Source organism: Nycticebus coucang, chromosome 22, assembly GCF_027406575.1.
Source record: "Nycticebus coucang isolate mNycCou1 chromosome 22, mNycCou1.pri, whole genome shotgun sequence".
NCBI lineage: Eukaryota > Metazoa > Chordata > Mammalia > Primates > Lorisidae > Nycticebus > Nycticebus coucang.
The window spans coordinates 14,742,670-14,761,699 of record NC_069801.1 but is presented as its reverse complement, the minus strand read 5'-3'; the positions used below and the strand labels follow the sequence as shown (position 1 = coordinate 14,761,699).

Below are 19,030 nucleotides of genomic sequence, written 5' to 3'. Positions count from 1 at the left end.
CATCCTTCAGCGTCTGTTCCTGAGAAACCACTTCTAGTACCAAATTCTGTACCAGTCAGGGAGTTTAGGCAGAGAGACATAACTACTCTAAATGCAAGAATAGAGTACTTCTTGCGTATAGAGTACTTTTCTATGAGACAGGGTCTTGCTCTGTTTGATCTGTTGCCCAGGTTAGAGAGCAGTGGCATCATCATTGCTCACAGCAACCTTGAACTCCTGGGCTCAGGAGATCCTCCTGCCTCCTTCCTGTGTAGCTGGGACTACAGGCACGTGCCACCACACCTGGAAAATCTTCTATTTTTTGTAGAGACGGGGTCTCGCTCTTGCTCAGACTGCTCTTTACTAGTTTTGACAATAAATTTTCTTTAATAGAGAGACCCCCATCTCTACTAAACAGAAAAATTGACCAGGTGTCATGGCATGAGCCTATAGTCCCAGCTACTAGGGAGACGGAAGCAGGAAAACTGCTTGAGCCCAGGACTTTGAGGTTGCGTTGAGCTGTGATGACAACACTGCCCTCTAGCCCGGGGCAACAGAGTAAGACTCTGTCCCCTCCCCGCCAGAATGTATTAATGAGTAAATTGGGCATTTGAGCCCCACTATATTTGCATGGTCAAATATAGACATTGAATATGTATCAAACTTTTCTGAAACACCAGTACCTCCAGGGTAATCTCATAAAATTAAATTTTATTTTGAAAGTGCAACACTAGAGGTTTTTAAATATAGATCCCATTTATCATGTGGTTATTTGGGGGTGTATCAGTGTAATAAAAGCCAAAGGTCCTTTCTTGGAAAGGATTCTGGAATAGTCTTTTGGAATACTGTCTTTCTTCCTGCCCACGTGGTGTTAGAGCACACTTCCTTGTATGAATTGATAGGTGAGTTGTGTTTTTAGAAGTCCTTACTTAGTAAAAATAACCCCATGGCTGAACCCTATTTTTTAAAAAAATTCCTCTCCATGAAATCCCAGAACCTCAGCATCCCCCATGCCAGCATCACAGTGGGCTTTGGAAGCCTCATTTTACATCACAAGGAGTGTGACCAGTTTCTTTTTGAAAGAGACTGAAGATCAGAGAGGTTCAGTCATCAGCCCAGAAGGCACATTTGGAGAAGAGGAAGCTGGGATTTGAATGCCACCCTCTCTGGCCTGGAAGCCGTTGCTGCAAAATGGCCAATTATTTTTCCCTCCCCCGGTTGAGGAAGAGCGATGTGCAGCACTGGGCTCCAGAAGACTCCCAGGTTTAAGGAAATTAACCCAGGGGAAGGCCTGAAGCTCATCTGGAAACCTATTTCCTAATCTGCCCTCCCATCTCAGATAACTTTGGGTTTAGTGCCCCAGGGGCAGAGAAACAGACACCAACAATCTCCCACAGCAGAGGAAAACACCAGTGTGATTTTTATTAGAGAATAAATTTTATTATTCATAGAGTCAATTTTGCTTCTATCAATTAAAAATTCTCTGGAAGGCGGTGGTGACAATCTGATTGCAGAAGCTAAAAGGCAAGTGCGAGCCAGGGAGGTCTTCTAGCTGGAGACAAGTGCTGTCTTCAGGGGAAAGGAGAGACACAGCTGGCCCTGGCTTAGAGGACAGCACTCAGCATGGCAACAGAAGCCCAGAGACCCTGGGACCTTGTCAAGCCACATGATTGGAGTCACTCTCTTGGGACTTTCCAGAAGGTGAAGGGTTGCCCTGGGGCTCCTCCAAGAAAGAATGAGGTCTGAGGCCAGGAGTCTGTCCCAGGACCCCCAGCAGAGTCAGAACTCTGTGTTGGAGAAGAGAACAAAGTCTCAGTCTAGCGGGAGCAGCCTGAGGTGACTAGGAGCAGAAGAAATTGGGGAAGTAGCGATAGTGAGGGTTGTAGCTCCAGAGGTTTCTCTTCAGGCAGTAGACAAACTTCCGGTCACAGGAACAGAGCTGCATAGGACAGAGGGACGCACGCTCTGCAAACAGGATACCAAGCACAGAATGAGGATGGGAAAGGATGTGCTTTATGAACTTGAATTTGGTTCAGCCTGAGCAGACTCCCAGCTTTGCTTCCTGCCCTGAGAAGCTCTCAGCCTGAGACAGGGAGCAAAGCTCCTGCACTGGGGGATAATCTGATGGAAGAGGCAAAGCTCTTGCCCTCAGGGAGATCCCGGTCTGATGGAGGAAGCACATGAGGGTGGAGACAGCCTCGGTGCTGCAGGAAACTCTGATTCTCATAGAGGAGATGCCGTTCCAGACTCCGAGGATCTGAGCTAGAGCCCTGCTATGTACACCAGCAAGCTTTGGAGTGTCAGCTTCCTCTTGTGTAAAGTGGGGGTGATTAAGTCTACTGCATAGGGCATTTGGGAGATCAAATAAAGGGAAGTGTGCTAAGTCCTTGGCACCCAGTGAATGCTCAGCCCTTCCCTGCTGCAGTAAGCCTGCCCCTTTCATCCCAGATCTGCACCCCCAACACATAGGCTGGCTGGCCTCTAGGGCAGCTGAACTCAGAACCCTGAGAGGTCCAGCCTCTTCCCATGGCTTGAACAGGAAGACTTACCGCAGGTGACCAGGCCCCGTGAGAATCTGTATTTGTAGGACTGTGTCCGGACGTTGCAGCCTTCCTCCTCCAGCTGCCCATAACAGCGGTCATGAACCCAACAGCACCTGTCCATGCAAAAGAATTCGATCCTGAGTGGAAGGGGTGCCCTCTCGACCCCCTTGTCCCTAATAGGAGGAAAACTTCAACCATGGCACTTTAGCACAGCCACCCTGGTGGGAGTAGCCTGTCAGGACAAGACCTGGCAGTGTGGCTAAGAGCTGCCCGGCCTTCCACGAGAGTTGCCACCAGCTAGCAGGTCACTGGCCCACTTTTCTCTCCAAGAATCACAATTAGATGATACTTCCCAGCTCCCTTGTAGGTAGGTGCAGACACAGGACTAGGTTCTGGCCAGGATGTGGGGCATGGGCAGAAGTGATGCACTCCACTGTCAGGCACGTCCAAAAACACCACCCACAATTTCCTCCACTTTCTCTCTTTCTCCATCTTTCAGCTGGATGGAGATGACCCAAAGAAGACTCTGAGAGCACAGGGGACAGCAAAGCTATAAGACCCAGGTCCCTTAATCAACATGTGATTCACATTGAACTGTTATGTGACAAAAAATTAAACTTTTAGCATCACTGGTTTCACATCTGTGGATTCAAACAACCGGGGATCAAAAATATAACTGGCCTATAAAGGTGGTGTCGGTAATGAACACATACAGATTTTTGTTTTCATGTAATTATTCCCTGAACCTGTGGTCCCTGACCCCCAGGCCATGGACTGCCAGGAGCTGAGTGGCACAGCAGGGGGTGAGCTGTGGTCAAAGGGAGCAAAGCTTTCCTTGCATTTGCAGTGCTCCCCATCACTTGCGTCACAGCCCGAGCTCCTCCTCCCGTCAGATTAGCTGTGGTATTACCTTCTCATAGGTGCAGGACCCCTCCTGTGAACTGTGTGTGGGAGGGATCCAGGTTGCATGTTCCTTTATGAGAATCTAATGCAGGCGTCCTCAAACTTTTTAAACAGGGGGCCAATTCACTGTCCCTCAGACTGTTGGAGGGCCGGACTATAGTTAAAAAAAAACAACTATGAACAAATTCCTATGCACACTGCACATATCTTATTTTGAAGTAAAAAACAAAACGGGAATAAATACAATTCACACTGCTTCGTGTGGCCCGCGCAGTTTGAGGACGCCTGATCTAATGCCTGATGATCTGAGGCGGAGCTGAGGTGGCGATGCTGGGGCTGGGACCATCCAGCTGCAGGAATGCAAACTTGGGGCTTCTGCTGATTCTGCATAATGGTGAGTTGTATAATTATTTCAATATACACTACACAATGTAATAATAATAGAAATAAAGTGCACAAGAAATGTAATGCACTTGAATTCTCCCCAAACCATTGTGCCCCTCCCATCCTTGTTCCCTGGAAAAATTGTCTTCCATGAAACCAGTTCCTGGTGCAAAAAGGTTGGGGACCATTGCCTTAAATAATACAGTATAACAACTACTTATACAGCATTTACATTATATCAGCTATTGTAAGTCATCTAGAAATAATTTAGAGTATACAGGAAGATGTGTGTAGGTTATATGCAAATACTATGCCCTTTTATACCAGGGACTAAAGCATCTCCAGATCTTGGTATCCGTAAGGGGTCCTGGACTCAGTCTTCCTCAGACCCTGAAGGATGATTATATGTTAGGTGTGGCAGATTGTACTTAAAATTAAAAAAAAAAACACAAGTATAGTCTTTCAAGGAAGACGGGGGAAGAGAGGAAAGGAAGGAGGGAGAAAGTCGGATCCCACCTAATGTGCACAACGTGAGGGTGTTCAGCACGCCCCCTGGGTGAAGGGCCCAACTACAACTTGAACTTTATCTTAGAATTGAAAACAATGTAACCTAAACATTTGTACCCTCATATTAATCCAAAATTAAAGTTCTTTTTATTTATTTATAGAAAAATTGAGATTGTACAGGAGAAATGGCCAGTTTCCCCAATTTTATGTATTTATTTTTTTAGAGACAGAGTCTCACTCTATCGCCCTGGATAGAGGGCTGTGGCATCACAGCTCACAGCAACCTCAAACTCCTTGGTTCAAGCAATCCTCTTGCCTCAGCCACCCTAGTAGGCAGGACTATAGGCACCCGCCACAATGCCCAGCTAGGTTTTTTCTATTTTTAGTAGAAACAGGGGTCTCACTCTTGCTCAGGCTGGTCTTGAACTCCTAATCTCAGGCAGTCCACACACCTTGGCCTCCCAGAGTGCTGGGATTACAGGTGGGAGCCACTGCGCCTGGCCTACTTTCCCCTATTACTAACAATTTATATTAGTATGATACATTTCTCGCAATTAACAAACTGATATCAATATATTATTAAATAAATAATTATTACGGGGGTGGCGCCTGTGGCTCAGTGGGTAGGGCGCCGGCCCCATATGCCGAGGGTGGCGGGTTCAAACCTAGTCCCGGCCAAAAAACAAAATAATAATAAATAAATAAATATTACCTAATTAATTAAATAATATTAGTAATCATTATTTCACTAATTCTAAAAAGTCCACAGTTTATTCATATTTTTCTAGTTTTTACCTGGTGTCCTTTTTCTGTTCCAGGGTCCTGTCTAGGATTCCAAGTTACGTTTAGTTTTTTCATCTCATTAGGCTTCTCTTGGCTGTGGCAGTTGGTCACATTTTCTTTGGTTTAGGGGACTTGATGGTTGTGAGCAGTGCTGGCCAGGGCTTGGTCTGGTGTTTTTTTCTCCTGATTTCTCCTGGGGTTTGGGTTCCTCACTTTGCTTCTCAAGTTGTTTCTGCCCTGGCCATGGGGTGCCTTTTCAATTGGCTCACATGTCCCTTGACATATCCTTGTCAACGTGGGGGTTTATTTTGTTTCGTTTGAGCACTTTCTTATTTTCTGGCACTCCCCAGAGGTCTGACAGTTTAGTTTGCAAACTCATCCTAGAAAAAGTGCTATGGAGAGGAATGGGGGAAAGGAAGAGCAGAGAGAGGGAAGGAGGGAGGGGGGCGGGTCTTGGTGTGTGACACACCTTTTGGGGACAAGATACAACTCTAAGAGGGACTTTACCTAACAAATGCAATCAGTATAACCTGGTTTCTCGTACCCTCAATGAATCCCCAACAATAAAATATATGTGTGTGTATATATATGTAAAGAAAAAGTGCTAAGTACCTCATTGCTGAATATCACTACGGTCACCTTCTAAGTCCTCCCCTTGGGAAGCTCTGCACCCATGCCAGCGCCGAGTCAGCCCTCAAAGCAATTTTGGCACTTCTTTTCTTCCATTATATGTCTAGTGGTTTCAGAATGATTAGCCCAACAGGGTATGTTTTACAAAGAACACTATCTCCCATTTAACATGTTGTTCTAGAACTTCTTCCCAATCAAGAGTGGAACCTAAGTCCCCTCCCTCTTAAAGCCTTTGTGATTGCCTCAACCAAGAGTAGTGTGACACTACGGAATTTTGGAGGCTGACCATATAAGCACTGCACCCTTTGGCCTTGCAGTTCGGGAACACACTCTTGGAATTCAAGAGTCACCAGGCTGGGAGGAAGTCCAGGCATCCTTGCAGGGGACTTCATTAGAGGAACTGAAGGTTCTGGCCCACTCTCAGGCCAGGAGACAGCAGCAACGTGCCAGGCACAGGAGGGCCCATCAGGAAAGCGGCTTATCCAGCCCCAGCTGAGCTGTCTGAGCCAAAGCTGAGTAGAGCAGGGATAAGCCCTACCTTCAAGGCAGGTTCATAAGCAAAGTGATTGTTGCTGCTTTAAGCCACTACATTTAGGACCATTTGTTACGTCTGATACTGACACCTTAGGCCCCTGAGATCTTGGGATTGCTAGTTAATTTTCTTATCTCTGAATTAGTGCTTTAATGATCATCTTCTAGAATTGACATGAAATTGAGTGACAGAATGCAGGTGCAGAGCCTGGAGCACACACACAGGGCAGAGATGGGGATCAGCTCACCAATCAGTGGCATCCATGGGGGTTCCTTGGCCGCCCAAGCCACAGTAACAGCCGTAGAAACCATAGGTCGTCAGGGCGTTCTTTCCTGTCACCTTCTCAATCATCGACTTCAGTTCTATCAAGCCTCCTGGCACAGTGGGTATGCCTGGAAGACAGCCCGTGTCCCCAGGTGACACCTGGGCAGCCCTGCCCCGAGCGTCTCCTGCCCTTTCTGCCCCCTGTCGTCTGGGCTCAGAAGGACCCAGCTATCCCTTTTTGTTTTCCCAATTAGTGGGAAGGGCAGTGCAAGCAGTGGTTCAGAGTTTGATTTGAAAAAGTGAGCAGGCCCAGGTTCAAATCTTGGCTCTGCCGTTAATTAAAAGTATGGTGGTGAACAGGCTTACTTTTATTCCCTCAGAGCCTCAGCTTCCTCAACTGGAAAATGGGAACCTAAACTTAGCAGTCACCTCATGGAGTTGTTATGAGGGTTAAAATAAGACAAAATGTGTAAATTTTGAGCACAGTGGCAGACAGAGAGTAAGTGCCCAAGACCTATTAGGGGGTCACGCATGTGGTGTCCGTACAAAGCAGGCAGACAGGAGCTCCTGGTCACCCCCACATTCTCTCCCTTCTAACACTTTTTAGAATGTAAGGCAGACAATCTTGAAGCAGGAGGGGACCCTTAGAAATCATCGAAGTCATTCCCTCATCTGAACTGAAGCTTGGAGGGAAAGAAATGCCCCCATCCAGGGCTTTAGGCCTGAGGCTCTGTCCGGGGTCTGCAGGGATGTGGCCATCAGAGTTGTGTTCATGGTTTTGGAGCTGCAGGGAGGAAGCTGGGGGTGGGACACGTAGGAGCCCCGGGTGGGCCTGACCACAGAATGACCATGAATCACAGGTTGGGACTTTTTACTTAAAGGCCTTGTGTTTTAATTTTCATCTTTTTGTCTTGTTTTGACCTGTTTGTTTTGCAACCAAGGAAAAAAATCCGCCTCCTGAATTTGCCGGCCACATAGCACATCCGCGGTCTTCTCACACTTTATAAGTGGCATCTCCTAGAACCCGCCTCAGCCCCACCGGGGCCACATTCACCCAGGTCAGCCAAGGGAGCAGAAGCTCAGAGGGAAAAAGGCTCTTGCTGGCATCTACTCCATCAGCACAAAGCCAAGATTCAAACACGGATCTCCATGACCCCTAAGACTGATCCCCTTTCCACTACACTAGGACGCCTGTGGGACAAAGGTTATTCAGTGGTCAGGGGCCGGCACTTACTGCAAGCCAGGAACCAAGCCAGTGGGAGGAGGCCCTTCATCTCTGGGGTTCTGGAAAAGAAATCACATCCCACAACACATCTGTCAGGCAATGCCCCCACAGCCCATTCAGACCCCACCCTGGCTCCCTGCCAAGCCTCCTTGTATTGGTCAATAAACAGGTGACCGCAGTCAGACATGATGAGGCAAAAACCTACTACAGGTGCACGGGGGTCCCTGGAGGTACAGGGGCATTCATGGAAGCATTTTCAGGGGTACAGCCCCTGCCACCAGTGCACCTAGTCACAGACACCCAGACACACTGACCCCTCAGCAGAAAATGGCTAAAAGGAACCACAGAATGGGCAGGATTCTTTTTTTTAGACAGAGTCTCACTCTGTCGCACTGGGTAGAGTGCCATGGCATCACAGCTCACAGCAATCTCAAACTCTGGGGCTCAAGGGATCCTCTTGCCTCTGCCTCCCAAGTAGCTGGGACTGCAGACACCTGCTACAACACCCAGCTAGTTTTTCTATTTTTAGTAGAGATGGGGTCTTACTGTGCTCAGGCTGGTCTCAAACTCTTGAGCTCAGGCCAATCCACCCACCTCGGCCTCCCAAAGTGCTAGGATTACAGGCGTGAGCTGCTGTGCCCAGCCCCAGGCAGGATTCTTAAACGGAGATTTGATGGCATAAGCTGAGGGGCAGGAATTGACGTAGCCTAGACATGGCCCTTGAAGAAAGAGAACCTGGCAGGGAGAGAAACACTAGCGAGTGGTGGGACGGCAGAAGGAGGCCCGCGTTTCTGTGTCTGCAGCCCCTTTAGCTCTCAGGATGCTGTGGTTGCCTGTTCTCACGGGTGTCTTCCCTGCTGGTTCTTCCGGGGCAGAAGGTGGGTGGACACAGCCCTCTGTCCCAACATCCAGAACAGTGCCCAGCCCAGAGTAGGTGCCTCCCTTCTCCAAAATATGCAAATATGCACACACTATGTATGTATTATAAGCAATTGACAATTACATTAGTATTAAGAAAATGATCATCCAAGCTGGATCATCACTATGTAGTCATTATTATTATTATATTCCTATTTTCTTCCTTATTTTAAAAGAATTTAAGATGAAAGCATTTCCCTGGGCTCCAGGCACTGCACCTCCCTAAAGAATAAGTCAACCTTGGGTACTTGTGACAGTTCTGCAGGGTATTTGTCATTTTTTCCATTTTGCCAGGGGGGGAAATGGAAGCTCAAAGAACTTGAGGATCTTGTCAGGAGTCACACAGCCAGGAGGAAGGAGAGGCAGGATTCAGGGCTGTCCTCATGCACCCCTCACTAAACCACACAGCATCCCTTTCCAGAGACATGGATTCTTTGAAACGAGGGGACCATTCCTTCTCACACTCTGCCTCATGTGCCCAGAGCCCTCGGCTTCCCTCCTTAGAATGCGTCTTTGGCAAACACAGTCATCATTAGCCTAAAGTTCAAAACAAGCCCAAACAGAGGCAGAGGACATTCCACGTGTCCAGGGCCAGCCCCGGGTTCTGACTTGGCCTCTTGGAGGCTCCTCCCTGGCAGCTGGCTGCTCCCCTTCCTCCCCGGATGCCCAAGTCCCTGTTTATCCACAGCTGTCCAGCTGCCCTGTGGTCTGCCAGGATCTCCCCGTCAATGCCCTGCTGTCTAAGAGACCCTGGGCTCTGCCCAAGCCCCTGGCACCTCTCAAGGCCTGGCCTTCAAACACACTTCAGAATTCCCGGGGCTCCTGGCTGGCTGGTAGGCTGGCCTCCATGCCACCTCTGCCCAGCAGCAACCCTGAGTTCCAGGAACATTCACAGCCTCCGCTTTGAGGGCTCTGAACAGCCAAGGGAAGCGGCCCTAGATCCCATCCTGCCACACCAACTTTCCCTGCTGCTTCCTGAGGCTGCCACTCATCCACTGGTTAATTCCAACAAGCCAGGCACCACCCACTGTCTCTCTAAACAGTGGGCATTGGCCTCCCCAGTGACCTTGGCAGGTGGCTATTATCAAACCAGCTGGCCCAGCGTCTGTCTCCTTAAATGGTTACTTGCTGGACAGATAGCAGTTTTTGACTTTACAGATGAAGCAATCAATGCTCAGGCAGGTGAAGTGAGTCGTCCATAGGCTTAACCCAGGACTGTGAATCTGCTCCCTTGGCCGACTCGACTCCACGGCCTCTGAGCACCCTGGGCACTAAATATGATTTTTATTTTCAATTTTTTATGATGTGTTGATATCTTGGGGGATTTGCCGGCCAGAGAGAGGCTGCCCCTCCCAGGACTAGCTAATTCCAAGAGAAGGCAAAGGGCTCCTCCTAGTCGTACCTCCAGCCACCTTCATCTCAACTTCACACTCCAAGACGCTGGACAACTAGGGAAGCCTGGAGCCTGGTGGAATGTCAGACTAGCTGTTCCTATGCTGTTTACCCTGCCCCACAGGCCTTTCCCTCAGAAATCACAACAAAGGCCCTGGGCCATGTTTATGCTGGCTTCCTCTGCCTCCTTACCAACCTGGTACCCCTGGGAGGGGCAACACGCCCTCTTCTCTTGGAACCGGGAATAAAACGCTATCTGTTAAACAGCAATCATTTCTTGGTGTGTCAGCCTCCCCAGACCTGAAGAAAATCAACCTCCCAGGAGCATTTGGGAACACCCTGGGCATAAGCTACTGGTGTAAGTGAGCAGCTGGAGTCCCTGCAAAGCCTCACACCTGTCATCTTAGTGCTTTGGGAGGCTGAGGCAGGAGGATATTGGAGGCTGGGAGCTCAAGACCAGCCTGGACAATACAGCAAGACCCCATCTCTACAAAAAAACAAAAAAAATTAGCCGAGAGTGGTGGTGGGTGCCTGTAGTCCCAGCTACTTGGGAGGCTGAGGCAGGGAGATAGTTTGAACCCAAGAGTTTGAGGCTACAGTGAGTTATGATCATGCCAGTGCTCTTTGGCCTGGAGAAAAGAGTGAGACCCTGCGGAAGGAAGGGAGGGACGGAGGGAGGGAAGAAAATGGGTCTGAAAAAGTGAAAGGCAGTTTCACAGCAGAGGCAGTAGAGCCACTGAAACACTGCCCTGCAGAGGGGACGGCAGAGGAACCCACAGCAGGCCCCAGAGAAGGATGTGGGTTTGGCTATTTTCCTGAAGCAACCAGAGGTGAATGAGCCCATCCGTAAGAGAAGTTTCAAGTGGAGCAGTGGCTATGGTAATGAGAGGTGGGGAGAGCGGAGACAGATCTCCCAACAGACACAAGAGATGTGGAGTCCAGGAAGTGGCCGGTCACCCCAGCGACAGGTCCCCCAAGCCCAGATGCAGCAGCCCCAGTGCTCCTAGGACCCCCCACCCCAGAGCGTGTCCCTGGCTGGAAAGGAAGAGTAGCTCCAAGCTCCGCTGCCTAGCTGGGGTGCCTGCAATCTGTGGGGAGGGGGTGGATGGGGGTTTGCTCTGCTCCCTCAAACCGCTTCAAGCCAGGCAATGCCCAGCATGATATTCCTCACCAGTGAGACCTTTCCTCCCGTCCTCAGTCCTCTGGTGGGCACCGTCCTCAGTCCTCTGGTGGGCACCGTCCTCAGTCCTCTGGTGGGCAGAAAAGGCAGGGGCTGGGCCCGCCTTTTAAGGGCCTCTCTGCCACCTCCCACACTCCCTCCTGGACCCACTCCAAGATTCCTGGTAACTCACATAGGAAGCCCTAATTTCCCCCGAAACGCCTCCGCAAGACCCCTGGGTATTTTCTACCTCTCCGTTTTCAGAAGCAGCTATGTTCTGAAGCAGGGCACAGTGCCTGGATGGCTTCAGGAAAGAAGTTTGGAAGGGTCTGGCTGGGCCATTCATGGTCCGGGCTCTTGCCCACCAGATAGCCCCCCTCCCACCCACCACACTCCCGCTCTTGGCCCTGAGCGGTCCCCCAGCCCCCGCCTCCTGCTTTTATTTCATTCTGTCTCACTCAGCCCACACCCAGGGATGTGTGGGAGCCAGGCAGCTCCCCTCTTGGACTTGAAGCTTTGCCACCGGGGTCCTCTTCCTGTTGTTCCTAACCTGCCAACCCCCAGCTTTTTCTGTACCACTCCTGAACTGGGGTGACTCAGGAGTCTATGGAGTCCTGAGCCTTGGAAAGGCTGCAGAATGTTGCCGCCCCAAGTCCAGGGGCGCCTCCTTTTCAGCACCTGGCTCCCCACGGGATGCCTACATTTCTTTCCTCTGGGGAAAGTGGCAGGCTCGCAGTTAGAGAGAGGCAAGCTGGAGTCCCCGCTCAGCCACGTAATAGTAGCGGTGTGACCCTGGGCAAGTCACTACACGTCTCTGTTCCTTCATGTGAAACACGAGGATAATGAGCCCCTCCCACCCCAGAGACTCCTGGAGAGGAATGTGCTATATAAAATAAGGGGCCAGGCATGGTGGCTCAGGCCCATAATCTCAATACTTTGGGAGGCCAACGCAGGAGGATTGCTTGAGGCCAGGAGTTCCAGACCAACCTGGGCAACATAGTAAGACTAAGTCTCTACAAAAATAATTTAAAAATTAGTGGGGCAAGGTGGCATGTGCCTGTAATCCCAGCTACTCAGGAGGCTGAAGCAGGAGGATCGCTTGAGCCCAGGAGTTTGAGGCTGCAGTGAGCTATGATTGTGCCACTGCACTCCAGCCTGGGCAACAGAGCAAGACCCTGCCTCCAAAGATGAAATAAGGCATATAAACTAATGTTGGGTATGGAAGTGTGTGGCCCAGAGGTAACATCGCAGACTCCACATCAGCTACAAATCCTGGGTTCAAATCCTGGCTTCCCCACTACTGGATACATCACCTCAGGACCGTCTGTAGAGCCCCTGCCTTACAGAGTTGCTGTTAGGATTAAATAAATTTATACATTTGTAACTTAGGGCATTGGCAAATGTAGAATAATGCCAATAAATAAATGATAGCTGGCTCGGCACCTGTAGCTCAGTGGCTAGGGCACCAGCCACATACACTGAAGCTGGCAGGTTCAAATCCAGCCTGGGTCTGCCAAACAACAATGACAACTACAACCAAAAAATAGCCGGGTGTTATGGTGGGCGCCTGTGGTCCCAGCTACTTGGGAGGCTGAGGCAAGAGCATCACTTAAGCCCAAGAATTTGAGGTTGCTGTGAGCTGTGACGCCACAGCACTCTATCCAGGGCAACATAGTGAGACTCTGTCTAAAACAAACAAACAAACAAAAACATAATAGCTAACCTTCCAGAGTGTTCTCCCAGGATGTAGGTAGCTACAACCATTCTCCATTTTCGACTTGTATCAAACCCTACCTCCCCCCTTCCCCCACACTCCCACATACCCACACTTTTTCAAGAAGATTTGGACTTTTAGCTCCCCTTCTACTAGCCATTGAGACCTTGTCTCTTAAAAAATGGAAAAAAGACGTCAAATAAATATATACTGTGTCCAGGCCTGTGAGGAAAAGTCCTCTCTGTCCCGCATTTTCATTTCTCTTTTTCCAACCAGTTCTCTCATCCCCTGACTGGCACACACCCGCCTCCCCATCCTAAGCTAAATAAAATCAAGCTAAAAAAAAGAAAGGAAAACTCCCTTGCCTCTGGTGACCTCTCCTGTCTCTCTCTCTAGCTTTCATTTTCCTCTAAAAACCAAGATCTGAGCCCAGAGGCCTCCACTTGCTCATTGCCCATTCTGAACCTTTTGGCTGCTCTCAGGGCTCCCCACATCCGGCATCACCCGAGCCTGGGGTTCATTCCTCCCTCCATCTCTCTGGGCAATCCATCTCAAAGACCAAAGACCATCTCATCCTCCTTAAAATTCTCTCCCCGTGTGGGCTTCCCAAGGCCACACCCCACCGGCTACCCCCTGCCCTCACCCCTCCCCATTTTTCTTTGCCTCCCCACCCCCGCAAGTGTTTTTAGGGGCCTGTCCTCAGGAGTTGCTCTTCTCTCTTCACCTCTTCCTGGCTGGGCTCATCCCACTTCAGAGAGCTGGCTCTTATTTATTTATTTTTTGCAGGTGTCTAGAAGGTATCCCAGGCAGAGAGCACTTTGCCGCGCTAGCTTTGGCTTAACAAGTAACGCTCAATGAAGGGATGCCTGAATTCATGAAGGAGGAGAAGGCACAAGATCAGATCCAGGAGCCCGAGCTTCCGGTCGGACAGACGTGAACTCAAACCTGGGTCTCACCTTGGACTGCCTGTGTCACCTGAGCAACTTGTTTAACCTCTTGGGTCTTGATTTTATCTACATAAAATAGATAAATTTTGCAATTGTGATAATGTAATGAGATGAGTTAGGCAGAGGGGCCCAGTGCCTGACCTAGTAGGTGCTCAGTAAATCGTAACTATTATAAATATTATTGCTATGATGTCTCGCCAGTCAACTGAGAACTCCATGAGGGTAGACACTGTGTCTGCTTCACCTCTGTCCCCCAGCACTTGGCACCCAGTAAGTGCTCATCAAGAGTTTGCTGAGTGAATGCATGACTCCTCTGACTCCAGTTCCATTCTCACCCCACTGCCCCAGTTCACACTGGACCCCCCACCCTCTTTCTGAGAAGCTGAGCTGCTGAGATATCCTGGGCCACATCAGCTGGTTTGCTGTCACATGGCATTGAACAATACTCACTAGCAGAAAGTCTACATCAAGTCCTCCTCCTCCAGGAAGTTTTCCATGATTCCTCCTTCCACAGGGAGCTTGCTCATCTCTAGAATGTTCACTCTGGCACTTCCTGTTGGAGAAGATTACAGGAGGGATGGCTCAGGAAGGAAGGAGAGAAGAACTTGACCTTCAGTGAACATCCACTATGGCACAATTACAAGGCAAGTATAATATTCACAGTCTTCCTTAAGCTTCACAAAATCTGTGAGACATTAGATCCCATCTTACAAAGAAGGAAACTCAGAGGCAGATATTAGGAAGCTTGCCCAAGGTCACACAGCTGGTGAAAGGAGGACCCAGAACCTGTCTGGCCCATCTGTCACCTGAATCCATGTTCTTTCCACTACACAAAAGGGTTAAGAAATCAACAAAGACATGGTTGGGATTTTTATAAGGTATCTGACCAAAGTGTCACGTGGTTTCTTTACAGACAAGATGAAGAAGCTAGTGGAATGGGTTCATAATCCCAACAATTGCTCGATGAGTGGAACTGGATCTTTGGTTATAAACACTTAGCCCGAGGCCCATGCAGCCCTCAGAGATGCTTTGCTTGACCTACACAGTGCTTTTGTAAAAACACAGAATTAGTTGCCAATGGCTAAATATTAAAAGATCTTAGGCAGAAATCCAGATTTCCAGCTTCTCTTTAAGAGATTTGGCCATCCCAGGTCTGGATTCCTACATGGCGACAGCTGGCCATTGCAGAGAAGCAGCTCCAGTCATAGACGGGGCATAGGGTTAGTGTTGCCCTAGTCCTCACCACTCCTCATTGTCTCATGCCCAATCTGCTCTCTGCTTGGAGGGATCACCCATGATCTTCCAAGGAACTCAGTGTTGAGTCCTGCCCTCTGGCCAAGCTTACCACTGATGAGACAGTGTCTTGAGAGCAGATCAGCTCTTATGCAATCTTGCATTTCAAGTGCAGAGCTCAGAGTACAGTACTAGCAATTGCTCAATAAATACTCTGTAAGCACACTAGGGAACACCCATCCCAGGATGAAGGTGTCACTGAGGGATTTCTGATGGTGCCACTGGAATTGCTCAATAAATACTGTATGAGCACACTGGGGGACGCCCATCCCAGGATGATAGTGTCACTGAGGGATTTCTGATGGTGCCACTGGACCTTAAAGAGTGGGCTGGAGTTCACCCAGCCAAGAATGTGAGGAAGTGTTCCAGGCAGGAGAAACAGCCTACACAAGCCTCATTGACATGCATTGTAATGGCTCATTCAGGGAACTACAAATTGATGTGGTGGCTGAGAATGTTAAGCTGTGATATCTTAGTCAATAGGATAAGGGGCAGGGAGAAACCCTAATTTTTAACATCTGCCTATTTCTGTAGTGTAAATATTCCCACCATGAGCAATTTTGTGCTACTAGCGTAATGTCACTAAATGCCCCATTATATGGTATTTTTAACAGACAGAGGCTATTTAAGCATAAATAGTCTTAAGAACATAGGAGATAGTAAAATGTAATAAAATCATTAGGAAGTGACAAGTTTTGAGTATTTCTGTTTGTTTTTCATTTTATTTGATTGTCAGTTTATATAACTTTGAATGATGCTTGTGTTCTAACAATTAGTTTGTAAAATTCCTACAAATTTGATGATCATTCGTCCTAAGCTGCACTCCAGGGACTGGGGCAGGATATATGTTAAGAGGCCATGTCCCAGAACCACCACTTATTAGCTGTGTGAGCTCCAACAAGTTTCAAAACTGCTCTCTGCCTCAGTTCACCCACACAGGGAATGGGTTAGTAATTTCATTTGCCTTAGCCCTGTGCTCTAAGTGGAAACACGGCAGGTGTATAGGCATATAGTAATATCTTTTAAAAAGTTGACTATTTTTAGTAGAAAGATGGGACATGCCCCCACTTGACTTTCCTAAAAATGGAACTTGCTTCAAGTGTTTAGTAGAAACTCAGGAATGGTGGGAAAGTCTGGCCAAAGAGACACAGCTGGGTAAGGCACAAAGAACCTTTTGTGTCAGGCTGAGAAGTTTAGACTTTCATCCTGATCTTGATCTGATTCAGTAAGAGGGGACTGAATAGGTCCTATCCTGAGATCCCCAAGGCTGAAATGCACCAGGACAGGGTGGGTAGCACAGCTCAGCAGTCACATAAGTGACCCCAGACCTGATACCAGTCACATTGCAGAAACTGTGGTTGTCATTGGTGATGATGGCAGAAGTGTGGTGCTCAGAATGAGGACCCCTAGCAGCCTCTCCCCAGGGAGACGTCCTGGCCCTGAGTCCTCTCTCTGAGTGAGTTTCTGGGTAACTCAGAGGTGTCTGGATCACGGCAGCCAGAAGGGAAGGAATTGGGGCTGGCTGGTGTTTGGAAGACTGCTTGGGGTCCCCAGGCTGTCTTCAAATCCCTGAAGAGCTGTTGGGGGTAAAAGTAATCAGAGTTGTCCCTGTGGCTTCAGATCACAGAAGTGACACCAGGCAGGCAGACATTCTGAGCTCGATTTTGGCTCAAGCCAAGAATGAATTTTCTAACAGCTCATGTGTCCTGGGAATCAAATGAGCTGCCTAAGGAGTGGTAAGTTTCCTGTACCCGGAAGGCACTTTTTATTTAACACTTTTTAGGAAGAGAAACATAGTGTGAGAGGCAGGGACTGAGTGGGTGGGACATAGTCCCACTCCAAGTCTCAGGAAAAGGAACCTTCTTTAAAGACCTGTCAAAGCACACACAGTCAGCTGCATCACTTATGATGCATAGGTTCTACTCTGTAAAAAAAACAAAAAGTTTAACAAATTACATCTTGCCAAGATTTAAAAAATACTGTGAGCCCTTCAGTTGCTCTGTATAGCTCAGAGAGCTGTCAAATATTTTGTAGTCCCACCCTCTGAGTCTAACTCTTCCCCACCCCCCTAAGGACTGGGGTTTGGATGTGGCCCGGGGTGCCCACCGAGTCTGACTTTCCATGATGGCACATGTGGCCAAATCCTCCTGCCCCAAATACATGATTCTCTATCCTCCAGGGCTCACCTTAAATGCTACCTCTTCCAGGAAGCCTTCCCTGACCACCTATCCAAGGTTGCCTTGCTCTTTTCCTTCACAGCATTTGCTGTCATCTTTAATTCTCTTGAACTTACTGTTTATAACTTAAGTCCCCTCTCCCTTCCATTAGAATATGGACGCTTGTCCATCTCGTCCCTCATTATATTATCAGCAATTCATCTTTGCCCCCAGGAATGGGTGGTTGATACTTATTTGTGGAATAGAAGAAGGACGCGATGGATGAGCCAATTAAATCTGAGGGGAGCAGCCACCCCATATGGGCTTCAGCCAGTCTGTAAACTGGCAGCTTGCTCTCACCATGCACACAGCTGGGCCCGTCTAGGAGTCAGTCTGTGATGTACGTACAGTTTGTACATATGTTACAGCCACTGTCCAATAACAGGCTCAAGTCCAGCTTTTGCTGAAACTTTGGCTATCAATGCAAATCCAAACACCTACTCAGTATCGAGTACATTTTGTTTTATCCTTGAGAAATCTCATCAATTAAACTGTTCAGTCTCAAGAAATAAACTACGAACTAGCCTCCCTTTCTCTCTGTGTTTCTTTTGTTCCCTCCATCTAGGATGTTCTTTGCTCTCTTTTTCTAACAGGGAAAGACCACTTGTTTTCCCAGGCTATCACATTACTTCTCTGGGGGGAGAGGGAGAAACTCCAGAGCAGGTTTGTACTCTGACTGGCAAGATTCCAGACAGTGCCCAGGGGTCTAGGCTGGTGGGCGTGAGATACCCACATTCTGAGGCCATGCCACTTGTCTCAACCCCAATCCAACCCAGCAAACATTTTGCGAGCAATCCTGTGGGCAGGGTCCCCATTAGGCACCAAGAGAGACAATTGCAGAGATAACAGCATCAGTCCCTGCACTGCTGGTTTACAGCCCGGCATCTGTCCGTTAGGGCGGGGGAAAGGAGACTGACCTTCAGAATGCCCATGACACCTGGAATAGCATTTGAACTCTTTCCCTGGGCTAAAAGGAAGTGCCATGTCTTTCAAGAGACACCTTCCCCAACCCCCCCTGCAGAGTTGATGGCTTCCTTCCCTGGTCAGTCTTTCTAACTACAATGACAGCACAGAGCACGTCCTGCCCAAGTTAGAGGCACATGTCTCCCTCTACGGGAGCACAGCGTTCTGATCATACCCACCCTCAGCCATGCCTTATCCCACCTGCTTCCCAGCCCCTTCCTGGGGACAAGCCTCATGCAAATTCTTCCCATTCTCTGAACACACTGATCTCAACCTCAATCTCAAACTCTCTCTCTCCCACCCACCTCCCCCAAGGCCCTCTTTGGGTTCTCCAGACCCCTGCTTCTCCAGGCTGTCCCTCTCCAGCTGGCCTGCCCCTCCCTGGTTTGTGCAGCCACCATGCCAGTAACTGACCTCTGTGGCCTGGCCTCACCTCCTGCTCCTTAGGCAGAGCCTGGTGTCCCTGCCTCCAGCAGGAATACTGGGGTCCACAGACTGTGGATCCTGGGGGAGCAGAGCCTTGGTCTCCAGAATCTTAAATCCCTGAATGTGGGATTTAAGGAAGGTGGTAAGGAAAAACTTCTGCCTGGACCCAGCCGGGCAGTACCCTGCTCAGTCCCCAACTGGCTTTATAGACACAAGGAGTCCAGCCAAACCCAGAGCCTGGGGCTGGCTCTC

General features: G+C 49.0%; 1 protein-coding gene across 2 annotated transcripts; it reads right to left on the bottom strand.

Annotated features, from left to right (window-relative positions):
* Positions 1 to 1,459: 1,459 nt before the first annotated feature.
* On the bottom strand, positions 1,460 to 18,836 carry PLA2G5 (phospholipase A2 group V). Of its 2 annotated transcripts, XM_053576927.1 has the most exons (6): positions 18,786 to 18,836; positions 14,331 to 14,433; positions 7,760 to 7,809; positions 6,509 to 6,653; positions 2,529 to 2,635; positions 1,460 to 1,944 (listed from the first exon to the last, which is right to left on the bottom strand). In XM_053576927.1, exons 3-6 carry the CDS (start codon positions 7,797 to 7,799, stop codon positions 1,820 to 1,822), a joined length of 417 nt encoding a protein of 138 aa, XP_053432902.1. In that variant the 5' UTR covers positions 7,800 to 7,809; positions 14,331 to 14,433; positions 18,786 to 18,836; the 3' UTR covers positions 1,460 to 1,819. The 2 variants fall into 2 exon arrangements, with proteins under 2 accessions (XP_053432902.1, XP_053432903.1); XM_053576928.1 differs by lacking the exons at positions 14,331 to 14,433; positions 18,786 to 18,836 and adding an exon at positions 8,297 to 8,423.
* Between the last annotated feature and the right edge of the window lie 194 nt (positions 18,837 to 19,030).